This window comes from Ceratina calcarata, unplaced genomic scaffold, assembly GCF_001652005.2.
Source record: "Ceratina calcarata isolate Rehan_Ccalc_2016 unplaced genomic scaffold, ASM165200v1 scaffold455.2, whole genome shotgun sequence".
In the NCBI taxonomy this organism is placed as follows: Eukaryota; Metazoa; Arthropoda; class Insecta; order Hymenoptera; family Apidae; genus Ceratina; species Ceratina calcarata.
Genome location: NW_017169478.1, coordinates 242,406 through 262,922, shown reverse-complemented (window position 1 = coordinate 262,922; position 20,517 = coordinate 242,406). Strand labels below are relative to the sequence as shown.

Genomic DNA, 20,517 nt, shown 5'->3' with positions numbered 1-20,517 from the left:
GTGTGTTATATTCATTGTACGATTATTACTCACATTGTATATAGTTTATAAATGCACATTGAAAGTTTAAACTAGCTATACTTAAAAAGTGACTTTAATAAAACGTATACTAGAGTAAAATAAGCATGCACCGTCAAATTTTAGAGAACTACTTAAATTTTTATTTGAAATTATATTTTTGCCCGCAAAAAGAATTATTATTTCTTATTATGTGGAAAACCTGCACTATAGCTTTCTGCATTTGTACATACAACGTATGATTTTTTTGTATAGTTATCCAACCTATGGGAAGGATGACTGGTGAGTCCCTGTAAAATGTACTATAGTCATGATTACTACAGAAAAGTAAGATAGCATGCACAAAAATATTATAATTAACAAGTTCTTGGTTTATAATATCAAACTATAATAACTACACATTGCTTGTGTTGCGCCTTCAAACAATACTTATATCTCTAATGTTTCTATTTCTTTTCTTTACTAAACACAAAATTGCTTTGTATTTACTTATATACTTTTATTTTAGTCATTTTTAAATTATATTCTGTTCAATCCTCTTCTTCAAAAATTCTACTGAATAAAATATTGGTACATACAAGAAATTTAAGTAATTATGTTTTGATATTGTTACTCGCGTACACAAAGCGTTCGGCTAATGGTAAGCAAAATTTTGAGAGATGATTATAGAAGATAAAAACAGAATTTCTTCGGAGCTCCACTTTTTACTTATAAGCAATTAAAAGTTACTCCTGGTAGCATTAGGTCTCAGATAGAACTGCCTCTATGTGTCCAAATGCTAATATACTTCATAGCAGTTGCCGTTACGTTGGGCACATTGTACTTTGACGTCCTTGATGGTCCTCGGATTGGCAATAATCCCTAAAATACAATGCAACCTGTCCAACATAATGGAAACCGCTAGCAGGTAAAAGAACATCGGCCCTGAGAACCACACGTGGTAGCCAAGTTGATCTACCATTAGATGTTATTTTTAATCATTTATAAGTAAAAGATGGAACTCTGGATACAACTTTTTTATTCTTGACTTTTAGCTTCTAGGATTATCCCTTAAAATTCTACCAGAAGCCGAACATCGTGTATATATAATTTTTTTATGTCATGCTTTAATTTTAGTAATCCATCATTTATTTTTCATTGCGACTCCGACTTGAATTAAAATTATATTTTATTTCTTAAAACGTTATTAATGTAGTACATAATAAAAAATGTTGAAAATCGTGGAAATGTACAACGTGTTGCCACTGTTCTTGAATTTATACTATAACTATAATAAGTTAGCATATACATTTTGTAGGGAATTGAATTATACACATATCAATATTGATTAATATCTCATGTACATATATTCATAGTCATGTTCTTCTCTACTGGTATGTATACTTAAAAGCTTTTCAAACTGCTCAACAACGTGTAGATCATCTGTATAGTATTTATATTAATTTCATTAAGTTCTATACCTCAAGCATATCATACAATTACAATTAAATGTACATATTTATTTGTTTCGAGATTTAATGTAAAATTTTTTCTACTTTAAGGGTTACGTCAACGTATACTACACCTTCTTTGGGTGTACCTAATGCTGTCACAGCAAGTACGTACCCTCAAATGCTTGGTTTAAGTGAACAAGTACAAGCACTGATGCCGTCACCCACTTCGGTATCTAGCTTGTTACATCCGCAAAGGCATACACCATCCGTGCATAATACATCTCACACAAAATATCCACCACCATTAATACCAGTTAATGGTAGCAATAACAGCTCCAGGTAGGACGTTACCCGTTTTCTCGTATAACTTATTTTCTTTATGAAATCATCAATTTTTAAAATGTAGTAGAACTCTGTCTGTGTAACATGACATCGTACACCTGATCCTCCTTTTTACATGTTATTTTCCCTTAACACGCTTTATTCAGAGTTTTGTTAATCAGTACCTGCATGACTTCTTTTTTACACGACTTTCTTGTACTCGGTATTGTGTAAAAGGAGGGTCAGGTGTACATTCGACAATATGTCATAAATACCTAAATCTGATAATGGTAGCAACTTGAATTGTACAACTTTCTCCATTTGTGTACATGTGTCAAACAAAATTTGATTAATAAATTATGCATGATGTGACACTGCATTTTGGTTTGAACTGTAATCATCAAGCAATGAAAAATATTTATGTAAAAACATATATTATATTGGATCGTGTTTGTAAGAAACAAGTAGAATGCAATTATAAAAATTTAATATATGAAGGTTCTATTGTATGTTTACAATAAAAATCGTGCTAAAATAAAAAAGTAAATAAATTACTGTCGTGATTGTATTAATATCTTTTCTTTTAGGGATTCAAGGGGCAGAAAACCGTTAATACCAATATCGGAAACGCATATGACAACCTGTCAAGTTCAACCTTATCAAATTCAAAAAGCTCTAGTTGAAGATAAAATGGTACCTTGTATTAATTTCAAGCCATACGTGTACTCTGAATTATTGATGACACTCCCTGACTTCGTTGCTCAGTATTTCCCTTCTTGCGACATCAATAGTTGTCGGCATGTTCTCACGGACGTTTTGCACATAGACCTTTATCAAGGAAATAGGTAAGGCAAAATATTATATCACTACATTTTGCGAAACGCACTTGGTTCTACACAGAGCATGAATTCTGCAAATACCACACATGCATGTATCATCTTCTTTTGCTTTAGGGCGTCCCATGTAGAATGAATATTAATGTGATATTATAGGCGACCGAAACTACTTTTAATTACTTTTTCTTAAAGGCTACAAATGAAGATGTTAATGGAAGCAGGAAAGTGTTCGTCTTTGAACGAAGAGTTACCGTTAATACAAGTAAAGAGTATAATGAAATTCATGCCTCAATTGAAATACATGTTTAATAGAGGTAGTGAAATGGGAATGCCTGCGCCTGCACACTCCTCCGAGGAACACCCCGCCAAAAAGCGTCAACGCACCAGCTAGGACTGGCTACAGCCTTACTGGCCTACTTACGACTATTACCACTCAGCAATTTAAAACAAAAAAGCTGAGAAAATTGACTTGTATTCGAACAAGCATTAATGTGCTCTAAAAAAACAAATCTATATTGACGTAATGTGCTACTAAGAGTGCACATAACTGAAAATTACCTTTTATAATACACGAAATCTATGACACTGATGTGAACTATTTCTTTCTCCAAAGTGTATCTGTTGATAAAGATTACGCTTGTAAATAAAAATTAAAAATGTATAAAATTACTGTTGCATAGTTTAGCAACTTGCGTATGCTTTTATATATAACAATTATTAACAGGTTTCTTTTTAAATTCTCGTTTAAGATCTAGTTGTCGACAAAGCGACAAATACCATAAATATCATAAGTATCAATGTCATTCCTAGTTTTTCTTTTTTATTTTATTTTATTTTTCTACCTCCGCTTCAATTACATATGGTATTTCTTTGTAAATAAAATGAAAGTTCTAATATCGATGTAATCGGAGAAAGAAATGAAGAATCGATGATCATTCGTTAAAAAATACAAAATCCTGTAGGTGTGTTGTTCAAGATTTAACTATGTCGCGCGCATGTTGGACGGATATCAAAAGGTTTTGGCATTTGTATATTTAAAGAGATGGGGAGTAATGCTTCTTCAAGTTCCTAGCTATTACTAATATGTATCCTGATAACTGCAGAAAAATAATTTAAAACTGTTATTAAATCACAGCAAACGATTTAATACGAATTGACGCGAGTTGAACGAGACTCATTAAGAACAGAAACATTCTAGGTTTTGAATGTTGAGAAATACTATTTTCTAAAACTCTCTTCTCTACGATACACCGTACACAGCGATGCAGATAACCTTGATTCGAGGTTGTCAGTGTCTAAACTGTCTAAGTCAATAAAACACAAACGCAGTTTAGGATACTATTAAAAGTATTAACAGTCGATGAGATATGTGTTATCAGTAATTGCGTGGTTTTTACAGCTATTTAAAATGCGAATAAAATGATGGATATCCAAGTCACAATATTCTCTTTAATTCCGTTAATAAAATACACCTACTATTTTTATCGTTTTACGATTGGGATGTCTATGGCATGGAAAATTAAATTTCAGTTTATCCTTATGAAGATAAAAGAAAGTTATTAAGCTTTCTTTATTACCTAACTACCAGTTCTAACATTTAATGATTATTTGTTAAAGCATATCTCATGTGCTTGTTGATATGAAATGTCTGTCTATACAGTTATATGACAAGAAAATGGTAACAAGTTTGCGAATACTTTGAAGGACAAAAAGATGAACAAAAATATCTTGACATGGCAAAATTTACAAAATCCGCCTGAGATTGTCTTCCGGTTTAATCCTCATATAGGTACAAAGCTAAATTGATGTAGTATAATTTAACAGAGTTTAATATAATTTCTTATACGTAAACGTTCACGAAGATATCTGATTTTCAGTTGAACTTGAAAAGAATAGTAAATTATACAAGTGAGAAAAACTAAATATTTTATGGGAGGCGTATAAGTCTCAGCTGGTCCAGTTCTCCGAGAAAGAGGCTTAATTTAGTATTATTGACTGATTAATTTTCATATTCACTACTACTATTACATAAAACAAAAAACGAAATATGTATGTATATGCAAAACTGACGTGTATATATATATTATATATATGTATATGTATACGTACGAAGATAAGTTTAGTAACAAAGTAACGTTGACCATCATGGGTTTCATATAAGAGAAAGGCTTAGGCATCCTGTTACGGTGAAAATTGTATATTTTGTTATTTATAAATTACATTTAATCATGTCATAACTTCATAAATTCTATTGCCATTGAAAAGACTACGTATCACGGACTGGTGTCTATCCTTTGCCAATGTTAAGTGAAAAAAATAAATAAAATAACTAAGAAATTCATACGCAAAAAGTATTCATGTAAAATAATATTTATTATTTTGTACCGTGCCAGATCTTAATTTTTATATTTTCTTAAACAGAGTTAGAAAGAGATATGCGATTATCATAGTGTTTTAAGTCGTCTTGGTTCCAAGGGAAGTGTACCATACTGTACATATTTTATTTTATTTAATTAATGTAGTAAAATATCAACATCTCTAATATCGTTGATATGTTATCTTTGCGTTACATTGTACATACGTTGTTAAATAATTACATTTTCTTATGTACGTATGTGGATGATTATACAAAAAGCATAAATCACGTGTTATGGAAAATGTATACTAATGGAGGGCACACGAATAATAAAATTATTGAACAAGTTGGAAGAATTTCTTCAATTATTTTCGATAGAAAAACTTACTGTTACGTATATGTTATTAATTGTTTCGTGACATAACGAAGAGCATTTAAAATAGGGGTTGTGCGGGTACCTGAAAATTTCGGGTACCTGAGCCATGGATCGGGTCGGCTTAAACCGAAAATTTGGTCAGCTCATAAATCTGTTTGGGTACCCGTAATTGCGGAGTCCGTATTCAACTCGGTACTTGAAATTGAATTACATTCATAAATTTTTCAAACAGACCTTGTCCTTCAAATCTGTTTTTCATTTGTCATGGTCCTCGGCATTGAATTCAGTTTTGAACCGCAAGTCGAGTTTGGGTCTCGAGTTGATATTCGTGCCCAGAAATTACAACTGAACAAATTTTAGTGCTCAACAAACTTTCGCGAACAGAATTCGCAAACCGAGTCCGGCAGGAATTTTTGGGTACCTGTAAATTCTTAATATAAACACGTATTATATTTTGAATGAAAGAAGGGAAAACCAAGAAGTTTGTGGGCCCAGTCCAAAAATTAGTAAATAATTATTTTTTAGTATGTTAGATTATAGCATTTATTTGTTTTTCTACCTCCGCTTCAATTACATATGGTATTTCTTTGTAAATAAAATGAAAGTTCTAATATCGATGTAATCGGAGAAAGAAATGAAGAATCGATGATCATTCGTTAAAAAATACAAAATCCTGTAGGTGTGTTGTTCAAGATTTAACTATGTCGCGCGCATGTTGGACGGATATCAAAAGGTTTTGGCATTTGTATATTTAAAGAGATGGGGAGTAATGCTTCTTCAAGTTCCTAGCTATTACTAATATGTATCCTGATAACTGCAGAAAAATAATTTAAAACTGTTATTAAATCACAGCAAACGATTTAATACGAATTGACGCGAGTTGAACGAGACTCATTAAGAACAGAAACATTCTAGGTTTTGAATGTTGAGAAATACTATTTTCTAAAACTCTCTTCTCTACGATACACCGTACACAGCGATGCAGATAACCTTGATTCGAGGTTGTCAGTGTCTAAACTGTCTAAGTCAATAAAACACAAACGCAGTTTAGGATACTATTAAAAGTATTAACAGTCGATGAGATATGTGTTATCAGTAATTGCGTGGTTTTTACAGCTATTTAAAATGCGAATAAAATGATGGATATCCAAGTCACAATATTCTCTTTAATTCCGTTAATAAAATACACCTACTATTTTTATCGTTTTACGATTGGGATGTCTATGGCATGGAAAATTAAATTTCAGTTTATCCTTATGAAGATAAAAGAAAGTTATTAAGCTTTCTTTATTACCTAACTACCAGTTCTAACATTTAATGATTATTTGTTAAAGCATATCTCATGTGCTTGTTGATATGAAATGTCTGTCTATACAGTTATATGACAAGAAAATGGTAACAAGTTTGCGAATACTTTGAAGGACAAAAAGATGAACAAAAATATCTTGACATGGCAAAATTTACAAAATCCGCCTGAGATTGTCTTCCGGTTTAATCCTCATATAGGTACAAAGCTAAATTGATGTAGTATAATTTAACAGAGTTTAATATAATTTCTTATACGTAAACGTTCACGAAGATATCTGATTTTCAGTTGAACTTGAAAAGAATAGTAAATTATACAAGTGAGAAAAACTAAATATTTTATGGGAGGCGTATAAGTCTCAGCTGGTCCAGTTCTCCGAGAAAGAGGCTTAATTTAGTATTATTGACTGATTAATTTTCATATTCACTACTACTATTACATAAAACAAAAAACGAAATATGTATGTATATGCAAAACTGACGTGTATATATATATTATATATATGTATATGTATACGTACGAAGATAAGTTTAGTAACAAAGTAACGTTGACCATCATGGGTTTCATATAAGAGAAAGGCTTAGGCATCCTGTTACGGTGAAAATTGTATATTTTGTTATTTATAAATTACATTTAATCATGTCATAACTTCATAAATTCTATTGCCATTGAAAAGACTACGTATCACGGACTGGTGTCTATCCTTTGCCAATGTTAAGTGAAAAAAATAAATAAAATAACTAAGAAATTCATACGCAAAAAGTATTCATGTAAAATAATATTTATTATTTTGTACCGTGCCAGATCTTAATTTTTATATTTTCTTAAACAGAGTTAGAAAGAGATATGCGATTATCATAGTGTTTTAAGTCGTCTTGGTTCCAAGGGAAGTGTACCATACTGTACATATTTTATTTTATTTAATTAATGTAGTAAAATATCAACATCTCTAATATCGTTGATATGTTATCTTTGCGTTACATTGTACATACGTTGTTAAATAATTACATTTTCTTATGTACGTATGTGGATGATTATACAAAAAGCATAAATCACGTGTTATGGAAAATGTATACTAATGGAGGGCACACGAATAATAAAATTATTGAACAAGTTGGAAGAATTTCTTCAATTATTTTCGATAGAAAAACTTACTGTTACGTATATGTTATTAATTGTTTCGTGACATAACGAAGAGCATTTAAAATAGGGGTTGTGCGGGTACCTGAAAATTTCGGGTACCTGAGCCATGGATCGGGTCGGCTTAAACCGAAAATTTGGTCAGCTCATAAATCTGTTTGGGTACCCGTAATTGCGGAGTCCGTATTCAACTCGGTACTTGAAATTGAATTACATTCATAAATTTTTCAAACAGACCTTGTCCTTCAAATCTGTTTTTCATTTGTCATGGTCCTCGGCATTGAATTCAGTTTTGAACCGCAAGTCGAGTTTGGGTCTCGAGTTGATATTCGTGCCCAGAAATTACAACTGAACAAATTTTAGTGCTCAACAAACTTTCGCGAACAGAATTCGCAAACCGAGTCCGGCAGGAATTTTTGGGTACCTGTAAATTCTTAATATAAACACGTATTATATTTTGAATGAAAGAAGGGAAAACCAAGAAGTTTGTGGGCCCAGTCCAAAAATTAGTAAATAATTATTTTTTAGTATGTTAGATTATAGCATTTATTTGTTAACACATGTTAAAGTAATGCGTGTATTATGCTTTATTACACACACACTATCATCTGTAAATATAGATCATAAGTCTTAGAGATACTAGAAATTTCAAATAAATTCATGATACAATTAACAAGTGTTGATTATTTTATAATAATTATGACGAGCAAGCTTTGTCGACATTTGCAATAAATATAAGGATTTAATTTTTATAGATACATTTGAGTTTTCAGTTAGCAGCATTATTGGATGTTTAACACTAAAAAAGCAATTATTATGAGTTTTTGAATAAATTTTTCTCACTATCCTAAATTAACATTTTATGTGGTCAAAGTCTAATAATTTAGGACTTATAATTAGTAAGACAGTTGCGACCAAGCTGTCTTTTTGAGACTTGATAAAAACTCAATGAAAGTATCAAGTATACAATTCTGCTCTTAGGAGAATATAATACAAAGTGTAGATAGTAAAAATTATTAAGATGAAGGTTCAAAATAATTTAATGTTGAAGACGTGCGTTAACTTCTGTTTTAATTTAAGTTTCGTTTTTAAATGTTGAGAACGAAACCAGAACTCAGCTGTACCGGAAGGACGTCATCAACTGTCATCAACGTTTGAATGACACGGTGGTGACATCTGCAACGAAGGTGAGCGAAATCGCACGGGATTGGCCGAAGTGGCCAGTCGCGGTCGCCATTTTGTCGGGTAGTCATCGGGAACGTCGTGTATCTTTCGGGTTGCTGTAAATTTTTGAACAAGCATCGCCGAAAAATTTGGGGTCCGGCACGTTCGTTCGCTACCCCAAATGGCTTGTTTGAACACACTTAAGCAGGAGATCAAAACTCTTGAGTCCGTCTTCCCTAAGAGCCATGAGAGATTTCAGATAATGTCTGCGAGTGTGGACGAACTCAGCTGCAGGTTCGTCGGTAAAAATGGGAAGAAATACGAAATACACGCCAATATTACAGTAAGTGTGACAAGCATGGATACAATTTGATACAGTAAATTGTTCCGGGGCCGTCGCCAGTTCACACGGGACCGTATTTAACTTTCATCGCTACCTGCGACCAATCGGACAAAGAAACAATAACACTCATGTTGTTATTTGGGGCTTTTGACAAGAGCCATGCCCGGGAGCACGTATACCATGTCCTCTGTACGCGTCTTATTTCGTTTACTGGTACTCGTTACCTCCATAAATTTTGTTGTGGTTACGATCGATCCTTTCTCAGCTGAACCGGCCAGTTTCCGTGGAGATTTTTAAACGAATTAATATTACGGTAAAGGTCACAATACGGTCATACATAGAGGGTAAGCCCCTCATAATAGTATTCATTGTATTCATCCGCATATTTGTGAGAAAACAAATTGTCTATTTGTAATAACTGTCATATAATTATATCCCGCTTGTCTGTGCAACCAAACTCACTAAATTCGCGTACCAGTTAATATTTTTAGATAAACTAGATAATAATGTATATATCTATTTATGTTGCTCTTACCGTTTTGCTTCGTTACGAAATTATTTCATTTTGATGTTGCTAAGTTTATTTTTCATTCGACATACAAGCTTTGAAAATGAATCAATTATATTTCATTGTTACGATGGTATTCTGCGTTATTTAAGATCGAAGTTGTTAATTCACGAGTGATTTATGATCTAGGTGTGGATTTATTATCAGATTGTGTACACAAAAGTTAATCATAGGCATTTAAAGTATGTTTCTTTTGTTTGCTTTGTCAAGCAAATTGTTATAATCATACGTTGCAATTTATGATGATCATCTTTATAAATGTCAATTTGTAAATATAATTATTACGCAATGTTCCAACTGTGAACAGTTAAATTTTATATTCACGTACTAGTGGAACATCGTGCTAAAAAATTCGCCACGTTTTATTTTGTTCGTTCATAAAGATTTAGTGCCTCTTGCTCATTTCTACTTTCGGATGCAATCACAGTTTCAAGTTGCTAATTAATTTACGATTCGTGTTACGCGTACGTATGAAACGTCATGGCATCGACGCCGAGCCAATTGCAATTGCTGATAAATCCATATTTAAATATCGTGTATGCATTCGTGATAAATATTCGTCGTGCATTTACTGTTTAATGTCTTACTATGTGAATTATCATCATTGTACAGTCACCATCGATTTATTTTTATAGTAAATGCGTGCTTCATTCGTGATTTTTAAATTGTCCTAATTACTTTATTCTTCAAAATAAGTTTATTTTTTTGTAATGTATTGTTGACGACTGAATCTTGAAATACATTTATATATTTTCCTAACTTTCCTACTATGATTGAATTTAATTACTAAATTAACATTTCATAAATTTCTTTATAATTAGGAATCGTTCTTTTATATATTAAAAATCGAAATTTTGTATTTAACATTTACTGTTCATGCCGATTGTCTCAAAATCCAATAATAAATATGTATCTCAAGGAATCTAGATAAAGCGTGTACAGTAAAAGCAGTATTTCCTCGGTGATAAGGGTTAATATAAATATTCATGTACGACTGCTTTACGTCTATCTGATTTCAATAAATAATGGATCCTGTTAGAAATAAAACACAGATACTATTACTATAAATAAAGATTTTCATAGATTTGCTTGTGTAAGGTTGTAAACATTCTATAAAAAGTGTAGTATATTATAACATATGCTTAGTAAACTTTATAATTATATCGTTAAATGTTATATAAATGAAAATGAATAAACTTAACTGTTTTCATTTTTCTCTGTTTATTAATTAGATGAATGTTAATGAATGTTGCAGGAAACTTATCCTTCTACACCACCAGTATGGTTTGCAGAATCAGAGGAAACAAGTGTTACGAATGCAGTACAAATTTTGAGCACTACTACAGGCCGTGACAACCACGTCATTAATCAAGTTGGGATTCTCTTAAAAGAATTATGTAGACTTCATTCATTACCTGAACCACCAGACGTTGAGCGGCTAAGGACAGCATTGGACCCCTTGCGCTTAGGAGCATCAAACGAAGCTGCTGCGCAAAGGATGGAAGCTGAAGATGCTGAGGATATTGACGACGACGAAGAAAGCGATGCTGAGGAAGATCTCCACTTAGATATGGACGAAGGAGACGCCAACGCGAAGAACAAGGTAAACAGTGCGCCATAAAGAACGTACAAATTGTTTTTACATTCGATATTTAAAAATTTGCTTTACTACATTTTTAAGGGTGAAGAAATAGAGTTAGAACATCTTGCGACATTAGAAAGGTTGAGACAGAATCAAAGACAAGATTACTTAAAGGGATCTGTCTGTGGCAGTGTGCAGGCCACAGATAGACTGATGAAAGAATTGCGGGATATTTATCGAAGTGACAGTTTTAAAAAAGGTAATACATAATTGTCTGAAGTTTGTTAAACTTGTGATACTTATTAATCATATTTATGTTGATATTTGCATGGACTCATTGCAGGGATGTACAGCATAGAATTAGTAAATGACAGTTTGTATGAATGGAATGTCAGGCTGATGTATGTTGATCCTGATTCACCTCTACACAGCGATCTTATACTTTTGAAAGAAAAGGAAGGCAAAGACAGTATTCTGCTTAACATGCTGTTCAAGGTATGTTTGTTATAAATTGTATACAAATTAAAGTTATTCATACTAGTTCTAGAGATAAATTGTTATCACTTTTAAGAATATCGTTATTGCCTCTTAATGTTTTCAATCTGATATAGTAAAAAATGATCAATTTAGTTTAATAGATATCTGTATTATTTATCTTGATCATGCTTATGAGATTGAAAAAAGAATGAATTTTTATTTTCAGGAAACATACCCGTTTGAACCACCGTTCGTCAGAGTTGTACATCCTATGATCTCTGGCGGATACGTTCTTATAGGAGGCGCTATTTGTATGGAACTTCTAACGAAACAGGGTTGGAGTTCAGCCTATACAGTGGAAGCAGTGATCATGCAGATTTCAGCGACCTTAGTGAAGGGAAAAGCACGCATACAATTTCAGGCACCCGGTAGCGCTAGTAAAGTCTGTGGACAAGGTCAATACAGCCTAGCACGTGCACAACAATCATTCAAATCTCTTGTACAAATACATGAAAAGAATGGTAAGACGTTATCCTTATTCTCGAGTCGTCCTTATTATCCCGAGAAAAATTCTCGATCCGATCCGATTTGACGTTTCCAGCTTCTCGCATACCTTTAATAATTAATTTTTTTAATGTAGTAATACTTAACTATCCTCTCGCAGGTTGGTTCACCCCTCCAAAAGAGGATGGCTAATGAATATGAATCACTGGAAAAGCAAAGTTTGACGCGTGCTTACAGCTGAGACTTTAATTCGGTGTGTGCCCAACAAAATAATTGTTACGATAATGATTTGATACACAAACCACAACATTAACTAGGTAACTTAAGGTACTGAATTAATCTAACGCGTAATTCCTTTGACGACTGAGAAGGCTGCCGCGCAAACAGTGAAGTGTTTGATTCTGTATGCATAGATTTTTCAGTAATTAGTGATTAGAGATCGTCAGTCGCATTTGTGAATGTGAGATATAATTGTTTTTATCTGGAATTGATTCTTACGTTCGGAATTACTAAGGATCGTAATTATTCCAAGCAACATTAATCTTAGTTCCCTTTTGTGAGTACGCATAACTGTACGTACGTACGAAACAGTGTAAAACATTCTGTGAGATGCGTTTGCGCAATCCGTGCTTCCTGTCTTTCAACGGGGGGAACACGACGATTAGCAACTTAGATAGTTATATTGAAAATTTTTCTAAGTGTTTTTTCTTTTTTCTTTTCTTTTTTTAATCATCGTGAGCTTTCATTCGTTCCATCTTGTATTTTAATTCTTTCATTCACTGTGCAATTCATAAGTAAGTTTGTTGGGTATATGCATATACTAAACGAAGTAAAAAGTAAACGAATCTAATCTGAGAATAGCGATGTGTCTGGGGGTAAAGTGAGTTTTGCTATTACCGTTTGTATTTATTCGATGCTTTCATTCATCGATAACATGATTAGATAATGTGAACGAGCACACAACTAAATCACTACCTGCAAAAGTACCTTGAGATAACGCATGATCGTAAGAAAATTAATATTGCATACAATGAGGCTTTAGAGTATAGAGTACTAATTATAATTCTTTACATGTAATTTTCACCACACCGTATTGAGGTCGGACACATTTTTTTACTTATTACTAATTTTGCTTCGAAATTTAACCAATACATCTTTCTTCAACGACATATTCTTCATGTATTGTTAGATATTGAAATAAGTAGATGTACATATTTCGACTGCATTTTGTTTTCTATTCCTTAACTATTGTTCGTTATTTTATAGATTTTATTTGAAATTGCATTCTGCAACGAGAATTTTTATGCTTAAATTTTGTGAAAATTCTTACACATGAAGAAAACTCGTATAGCAATATTAGGTAGTACGTATTTCCTTAATGTAACTGACTATAAAATAGTTAAGGGTTGTATAGATGTACATATACACATTCATGTGCTGACGATGACTCAATCGTAATTCCCCTCCGGAGTTCATGCTTTTCTTTTCTCAAATCGGACAATAGGCATACGCAAAGTAGAAGAGAGGTTTAGATTTGGTTGTGTGACTCGTTTGATAACGACACACTTTTGTTACATTGTCTACGAAGTGATGATGCGTTTGAGATTGATATGGAAGTTTGGTCTACGCATTGGGCGTATGCCCGAGCGAACTTTTAGTGATAATTCTATATGCATGTATATACATACATGTATATGTATATATACATATTATGACATTTGTTTGCAACTGAAGTTCTATTTACATGGCGTAATCAACCGTAAAACTTGCGCGACCGAGCGTCGAAATTTCTCTGTGCCACAGTAGACGTTAACACCGGCCAGTTAAAAGAACCGCTATGGCGTAACGAGTTAACACACGTACATTAAAGGCACGATTAGGATGGCAAAAACGAATTAACGCTTCTTAAAAAAGAAAAGCAAATTACATACACATGTATTATTGCACATGTATTTGAAATTTATGAGACTATGATATCTCCGTGCGTCTTTCTTCGTAAAAACATTTTTCTTCTATCTGAACAAATCTCATTCCCCTGTCTATAAAGAAAAAGCAAAAAAAAAAGAAAGAAAATGTTGCGGACTTCCGTTCTTTTTCACGATAACATCATCCCTAGCTAACAGCCGTAGTAAATAAATTATCGTCGCTGTACGACAAGATTGATGGCCAAACTATTGCATATATACTTTTATTAACAAGCGAATTTTTACATTTCTAAAAAATAATTCTTTTCGTACTTGTACTCGAGATATTTTGATTTCACTCCCAGACGTCTACACGACACGTTTCGTACATACATACATACATACATACATACATACATACACATACGCATACATGTACAGACGTACGTATACGGATACGTACATATGTACATTATGCATACATATAGCCGAAGGAAATATAGAGTAAATCTTATGAAACAGCGGGATTGCTGTCCATCACACCTTTAACAGAAGAGGCTCTGATGACATACTGTAAGCCCAATTGCCATTGTATTTTTCAGCTATTTAGTTTCTTCCAAATTGTTCTTATGTATTAATTACGTACAAATTAATTCAAATTTTCTGCGAATATTTTGTAGATTGAACGTTTTGCTATTTGCGGCTTTAAGTATTTCTAGAAATTTTGAAAAATGCATCGACATGTTAGTGAATACTGAAATCCTTTATTTATACGATGAAGGGTGTTCCGCAACAGGTACGCCAGGTTTAGAGTATGCTATCATGACCTGTTTTGTTAAAACTGTGAGGGGAAGAAACCTCGCTGTTTTTTTCGATAATTGCTACACTTTTCCCTCAATTATATGTACAAATATACACTACATTATACACACGTGCATACAAGCACATACAATTGGTACAGACACATACATTCACTCACAACGAGGAGGAGGGAAAGAGAGAGAGAGAGGGAGAGAGAGAAAAAGAGAAAGAGATCTATCTCACATAACATAATACATGTACATGCGTGCATATTATGCATTCATAATACATGTTCTGATTCGTGTATATAAATATACATATTCCGTTCCTTTTGTTTCATCTTCGTACGTTGTAACAAATTTTGATCCATCAGTTGATGAGTAAAAGGCAAAATGTTTGAATGATAGAATAAATTTGTTCACTTTCATCTCGCCTTAATGCAGGAATAGTTTGTGGGCATGGATCGTCACTGGAGGAAAGTTCGACGAAGAATATACTTAACGTCTGTTGAAATGATAATGCAGCTGATTTTTTAATTCATGCGTCTCTGTAAGGTTTTTTCCAGTAAAGAACGGTACGAAGATGAAACGGTTCATATGTTATTGGCAATAGCGCATGTACAATGCATTCATAAATAACAATTATTGGAATAATAAGCGAACTAGCTATTGGTCAATAGTTTCTTTTCTCGTGGTGTAATTAAAGAAAAATGATAAAAAAAAACAAAAACCGTTTGTGAAATTCGTGCGAGCAGTATCGTAATAAAGTTTAGAGTCTTAAGTATAGAAACCCAATCAATGAGCTCATTGTCAGCGGGCATCAATGATTTGTACAGCCACGTCCGACTGACTTTGAGCGTTGGTTGTCTCGACGTCGTTATCCGTTATGTTCTTCGTCAAAGAAAAAAAAAAAACAGTTGGAAAAAAGAAAAAGAAAAAATACTTTCATTTCTCTCGCGTCTGTTAAGTTTTCTTTCCTTTTAAGATTTTTGCGAAGCGTATATTGTAAGCAGCCACGTGGCCTGTATATTTTTGCTACAGATATCGTTAGTAGTACCATTTTTAAAAATTTAAAGGTTCTTGCGTTTCTGTCTTCTTATTATAATTATAATTATTATTATTATAATTCTTTTTTATTCATTCGATGTTCTTAAAAAAGAAAAAAAAAACGAAAAAAATACTGATAAAGTGCTGATGTAACACAATCTATTACAAAGCGGATTATATTTAATGGTTTATATCAATTACAGTAAGTCGATATGAATTTTTCTCAGCTGTTTAATAAAACGAATACCTTGGTAGATGCAAAAGTAACGGGAATTTATCGTAAAGAAATGGAAGTACTGAATATTGAATAAGCATTTTTTATCTGACCGATCAATATTCAATAAAGTATATGAATACTCAAATCTAATTCATCGTTTCAAGGTCTGTTTCAATTTTCCTTTCTTTTATGTTACGTAAATGGTATACATACGTACACTTGTTGAAAGGTAGGATTTCGGACAGGGCAATCATGATAATTAAAAACAGAAAATGTACTTTCAATGGTACATTTCTTCTGTTATGAAATTATGGAAAATTCTCTTCACTCTTGCATCGACGTTGTAACTTGATTTTTGATAAAATATATTTTGCTTTGATTTTGCTTGATCGGAACATACAGACAGATTCAGTTTTCCTTTCGATGTGATGATATGAAAAGAGAAAATACGTAATTAAAAGGGCGAGTGAGTATCTGAAACTGGAAAAGCCGAGAAATGTCGCTAAATAAATTTGAAAATAATCCCATCATCTTTTACAGATTGGCGTTCGAATAAGAACAGTTTGTATGTTTACAACATTTAAGGTGTTTTTTTTTTCAATGGGCTTTCGGTTCGAAGAATCGTCAAAATTCAGAGGTCTTTTTACGTTCCTCTTTTTATTAATAAGTTTCTTGTGTTATAAATGTGAAGTTTTATTTCGTTATTTAACGGTAAGTATGAAGTAGTAATATATAAACATATATAGATGATTAATTAGTTGAGGCTTAAGGCAGTACGTATCTCTTAAGACGACAATGTCTAACAGGCGAAATGTACTGCTTAGAAGTCAGATGTCGAATTCTAATCGGCTACGCGGCGATATTTCCTTCCTTACGTAACCAAGGCCAAGCCAAGCTCATATACCTTGTAACTAATAATCTTCCAACCAACTGAATAATATCTATATAATTCTAGCATAAACAAATATATGTATTTTCTACTTCTCTTGCTCTTCTTTTTTTGCACCACGTATTTTGCATTAAGTTGTTTAATTACTATTCACATGAATGATACGAATTATGGAAAATACATAATTTTAATAAAAATGAACTAGTTGTCTTATTTTTCGCATAATGATGTCGAAATGACCTAATATATTGTGATCAGGATAACGATCCTGTCTTTCTATTAGAGTTAAATTTTTGTTCAGTTTTTTTCTGTATCCGTCTTTATCACCGGAATTTAAAACATTTTTATAGATATCTAGATAGTAGATGGGTCTCAAGTGATAGCGGAGTTCAGTAAAGTAGATGGATGTCGAGTGATAACGGAGTTCAGAAGAATAGTGATTGTAAATTCGCGACAAAGTAGCTGCCGGTTGATGAATCAACACAGGTATAATTTCATGGTAGCGTAATATAATGGTACAATACCGTGTTCATAATCAGTTCCGTACATAGCACAGTTCAATGTATTGTTACTATCTGTTTGTATTTCTCATGGGATATTGGCCGGCATTCTATATCCGTGTATAGTACTATGTATTACTAAGTGCCTCATATGTGTCTATGGGCGGTATTCAGAGTCGTTGCTTATTCTTATTAAGTCCCTGTTTCCTGTACAAAACAGGGATTGGAAATATGTGATAGACAGGGATAGGAAATGCTTAAGGCGATCTTAAAAATAAGTAACGATTTTGAATTTCGCCTTATGATTCATTTAGATATATGCAAACCTTTTACCAATCTTTCATTTTTAACTATAAACATCAACAGTTACCAAAGGAATAACAATACCAAACAAGTAACAATAGTCTTCTTTACACATAAATAGTGTAAACCAAATTTGATATATCCAATAACTATGAGGAATTTGGCTTTTAAGTAGAACCCAAGTCTTATAGAGCTTCTGAAATTTTATTTTATAACAATCGCGAAACGAAGGGTATTTTAATAAGTAAGCCCCTTGAATGCTAATGCTAATTAAAAAAGACATAGATTAAAGACGAGCTACGATATTAAAATCTACCACTCACAATCAGCTTTTAAATCCATACATACTATTAAATGTCATACTACAAAAAATATAAAATATACCATACCACAAAAAGTGAATAAAATATATTAAATTATATCAAACATCAATTTTCTAATTTCTAATTCTAATAAACATAATTTACAAATATAAAAATTGATAGCATTTAAATTATCAAATTAAATTTTAAAACGAAAATTGTTTAAAGATAAAATTAACCTAGAGGAGGACAGGACTCATTGTTTTGATTTAATTAAATTGGAAACTCTTATCAACAACCTGTTTCGACGGGGCAAGAAAAATATTGGTTTCCAAGCTATAGGTTGGCAGTGAGAGAAGAGAGAAGCGCTGGCGGATGGAAAGTAGTAAAGCGAGGAAAAAGTCAGCCAGTAGAAAAAGCCAGTAATGATAATACCTGCTATACTAGAAAGGAGATTGTTAACGCGAGGGTCAATGCGCTAAAGTGTTCGCTTTGCTGTATTGCTAATGGGATCCCGTGTTTTTTTTTTTAATTTCAAAAGGCTCTTTAAAACAAACGACTTTTGCGGGTAACCATTCGTACCTGTTCATTGTTTTATTAAAATCCTTAATTACCTGTTAGATTTAATTCATAAAATAATACAATCATGAAGTGTTACTTTTAATAATCTATCTAACAACTTTCATTAAGTATCTTAAATAAGTATTGGAAGGATCGGAGGTATCACAAACTGAAAACTGTTTCTCAAAAAGCATTGAACATATTCGAATCTATCATCTACATCCATTTCCGTTCCAAAATGACATCAATATCATTGAACAAAGTTCCTGGGAATCGATTCGACGTTTAATGGTCTACAGTTTGAGTCTTGTCGTGTGCGAAAACTAGTCGAACTTGCTCCTTATTGCTTCCGCAGCGATGGTCAAATCCGTGGCGAGTAACTCGGTAAATTGTTAGACTTGCGCCGCACCGGCCAGGCTACGTGGCGAATGAATTCGGAACACCAGTCCCGCTGTTAGCGACGAGTTTCGATGCAATCGGTCGGTCGAATTGCATGTTACATCGAGAGAAACGAGACGGACACGTTGGCTTTCAACGTGTGTTCCTCCGTTCTTTTGTCATTATCTAGAGTGGACGAGTTAATTCGTTATTTAGACGATTGTTGTTAAAAGCATAACAGAATTGCATCCCATCAGCCTGAGTATTGTACTTGAGCAACATCGACTTTTCAGGTTCAATTAACTTACGCTCTGAAGGTGAAGATTGAAAGTACTGGAAATTGAATTTGTAAGGTTGATTTTACATGATTGCAGCATTGGAACACCGATAGTTCATTTATTATTTAAATTATACATTCGACGAAGAATAATGAAAGTAATTTATTACGATCATTAATAATCATGTTTAAATATTTAGCTATTCTTCGTTATGATAGTATCAACGATTGTCAGATTTAAAGGAAAATATCTAATCAATAATCAGTTTTCACGTTGTGATTTAAAAAATTTCAGAATTTAATTTTATGTTCTTAAAATGATTTACGCAACTTACTGAAATGGTTACTTATCGCTTTATTTCTGAAGGTAACTGTTTATGCCATTACAAGTTGAAAAACAATTGTAAAATTAATACGAAACATGGTGTATACTTTTTTTAAGCATTTACCTCCCGACGCAAGGGTTGAGAAGCGTCGTGTTCTACACGTATCTATACGTGTACAGTTCATTCACGTGTAGGAACGAGGATACGGATGTATGTACAGTGGCTAGGGAAATATCAACAGGTGTAGCCAGTTGGTTGTTTCGCTTAATCGGTTTCTATTCTATGACCGAGACTTCTAAGCTCCGCCCCGCAATTCGTGATATCTCCCAGGAGGATTTGCTCGATGGGATTTCAGTGCCTTGAGGAAGGTATGATTATCCGATCGCTTTCCGAAATCGTTTAGAACACGTCTAAATCGGAACACTGCGAATCAGAACTGAATTCTCACAAGTTTTCCTTTTTTTGGTCTATTTATGACAAATATTGAGGAAATACTTCTTTAAAAACATTGAGTATAATTTGCGAACGAGTTTCTTAAGGAAATTTGAAATCATTAAAAATATTCATATGTTAATAGAATTTTGTATAA

General features: G+C 32.8%; 2 protein-coding genes across 4 annotated transcripts in view; both read left to right on the top strand.

The window, feature by feature from the left end:
- Window positions 1-5,320, top strand: part of LOC108627301 (uncharacterized) — an 8,405-nt gene extending 3,085 nt beyond the window's left edge. Inside the window, exons 4-7 of one of the 3 annotated variants that reach the window (XM_026815490.1) lie at window positions 274-300; window positions 1,560-1,790; window positions 2,360-2,617; window positions 2,801-5,320. In XM_026815490.1, the coding sequence (XP_026671291.1) occupies window positions 274-300; window positions 1,560-1,790; window positions 2,360-2,617; window positions 2,801-2,999 (715 nt within the window). In that variant the 3' untranslated portion in view covers window positions 3,000-5,320. Of the gene's footprint in view, window positions 1-273; window positions 301-1,559; window positions 1,791-2,359; window positions 2,618-2,725 lie in introns of all 3 variants that reach the window. The other 2 variants (XM_026815492.1, XM_026815491.1) reach the window with 2 other exon arrangements.
- A 3,676-nt stretch (window positions 5,321-8,996) lies between these two features.
- LOC108627302 (ubiquitin-conjugating enzyme E2 Q2) lies at window positions 8,997-16,787 on the top strand. The gene is made up of 6 exons (XM_018028483.2): window positions 8,997-9,293; window positions 11,117-11,464; window positions 11,543-11,702; window positions 11,787-11,938; window positions 12,147-12,441; window positions 12,585-16,787. The coding sequence occupies exons 1-6, from the start codon at window positions 9,132-9,134 to the stop codon at window positions 12,614-12,616; spliced, it is 1,149 nt and encodes a 382-aa protein (XP_017883972.1). The 5' UTR covers window positions 8,997-9,131; the 3' UTR covers window positions 12,617-16,787.
- Window positions 16,788-20,517: the final 3,730 nt, after the last annotated feature.

What these genes read in the sequence shown, in the direction of transcription:
- LOC108627302 (XM_018028483.2), top strand. Translation starts at nt 9,132, where the DNA reads ATGGCTTGTTTGAACACACTTAAGCAGGAGATCAAAACTCTTGAGTCC. An exon ending in TGCTTAACATGCTGTTCAAG is followed by an intron (nt 11,939 to 12,146) that starts GTATGTTTGTTA and finishes TTTTATTTTCAG; the next exon opens with GAAACATACCCGTTTGAACC. An exon ending in ACAAATACATGAAAAGAATG is followed by an intron (nt 12,442 to 12,584) that starts GTAAGACGTTAT and finishes ATCCTCTCGCAG; the next exon opens with GTTGGTTCACCCCTCCAAAA.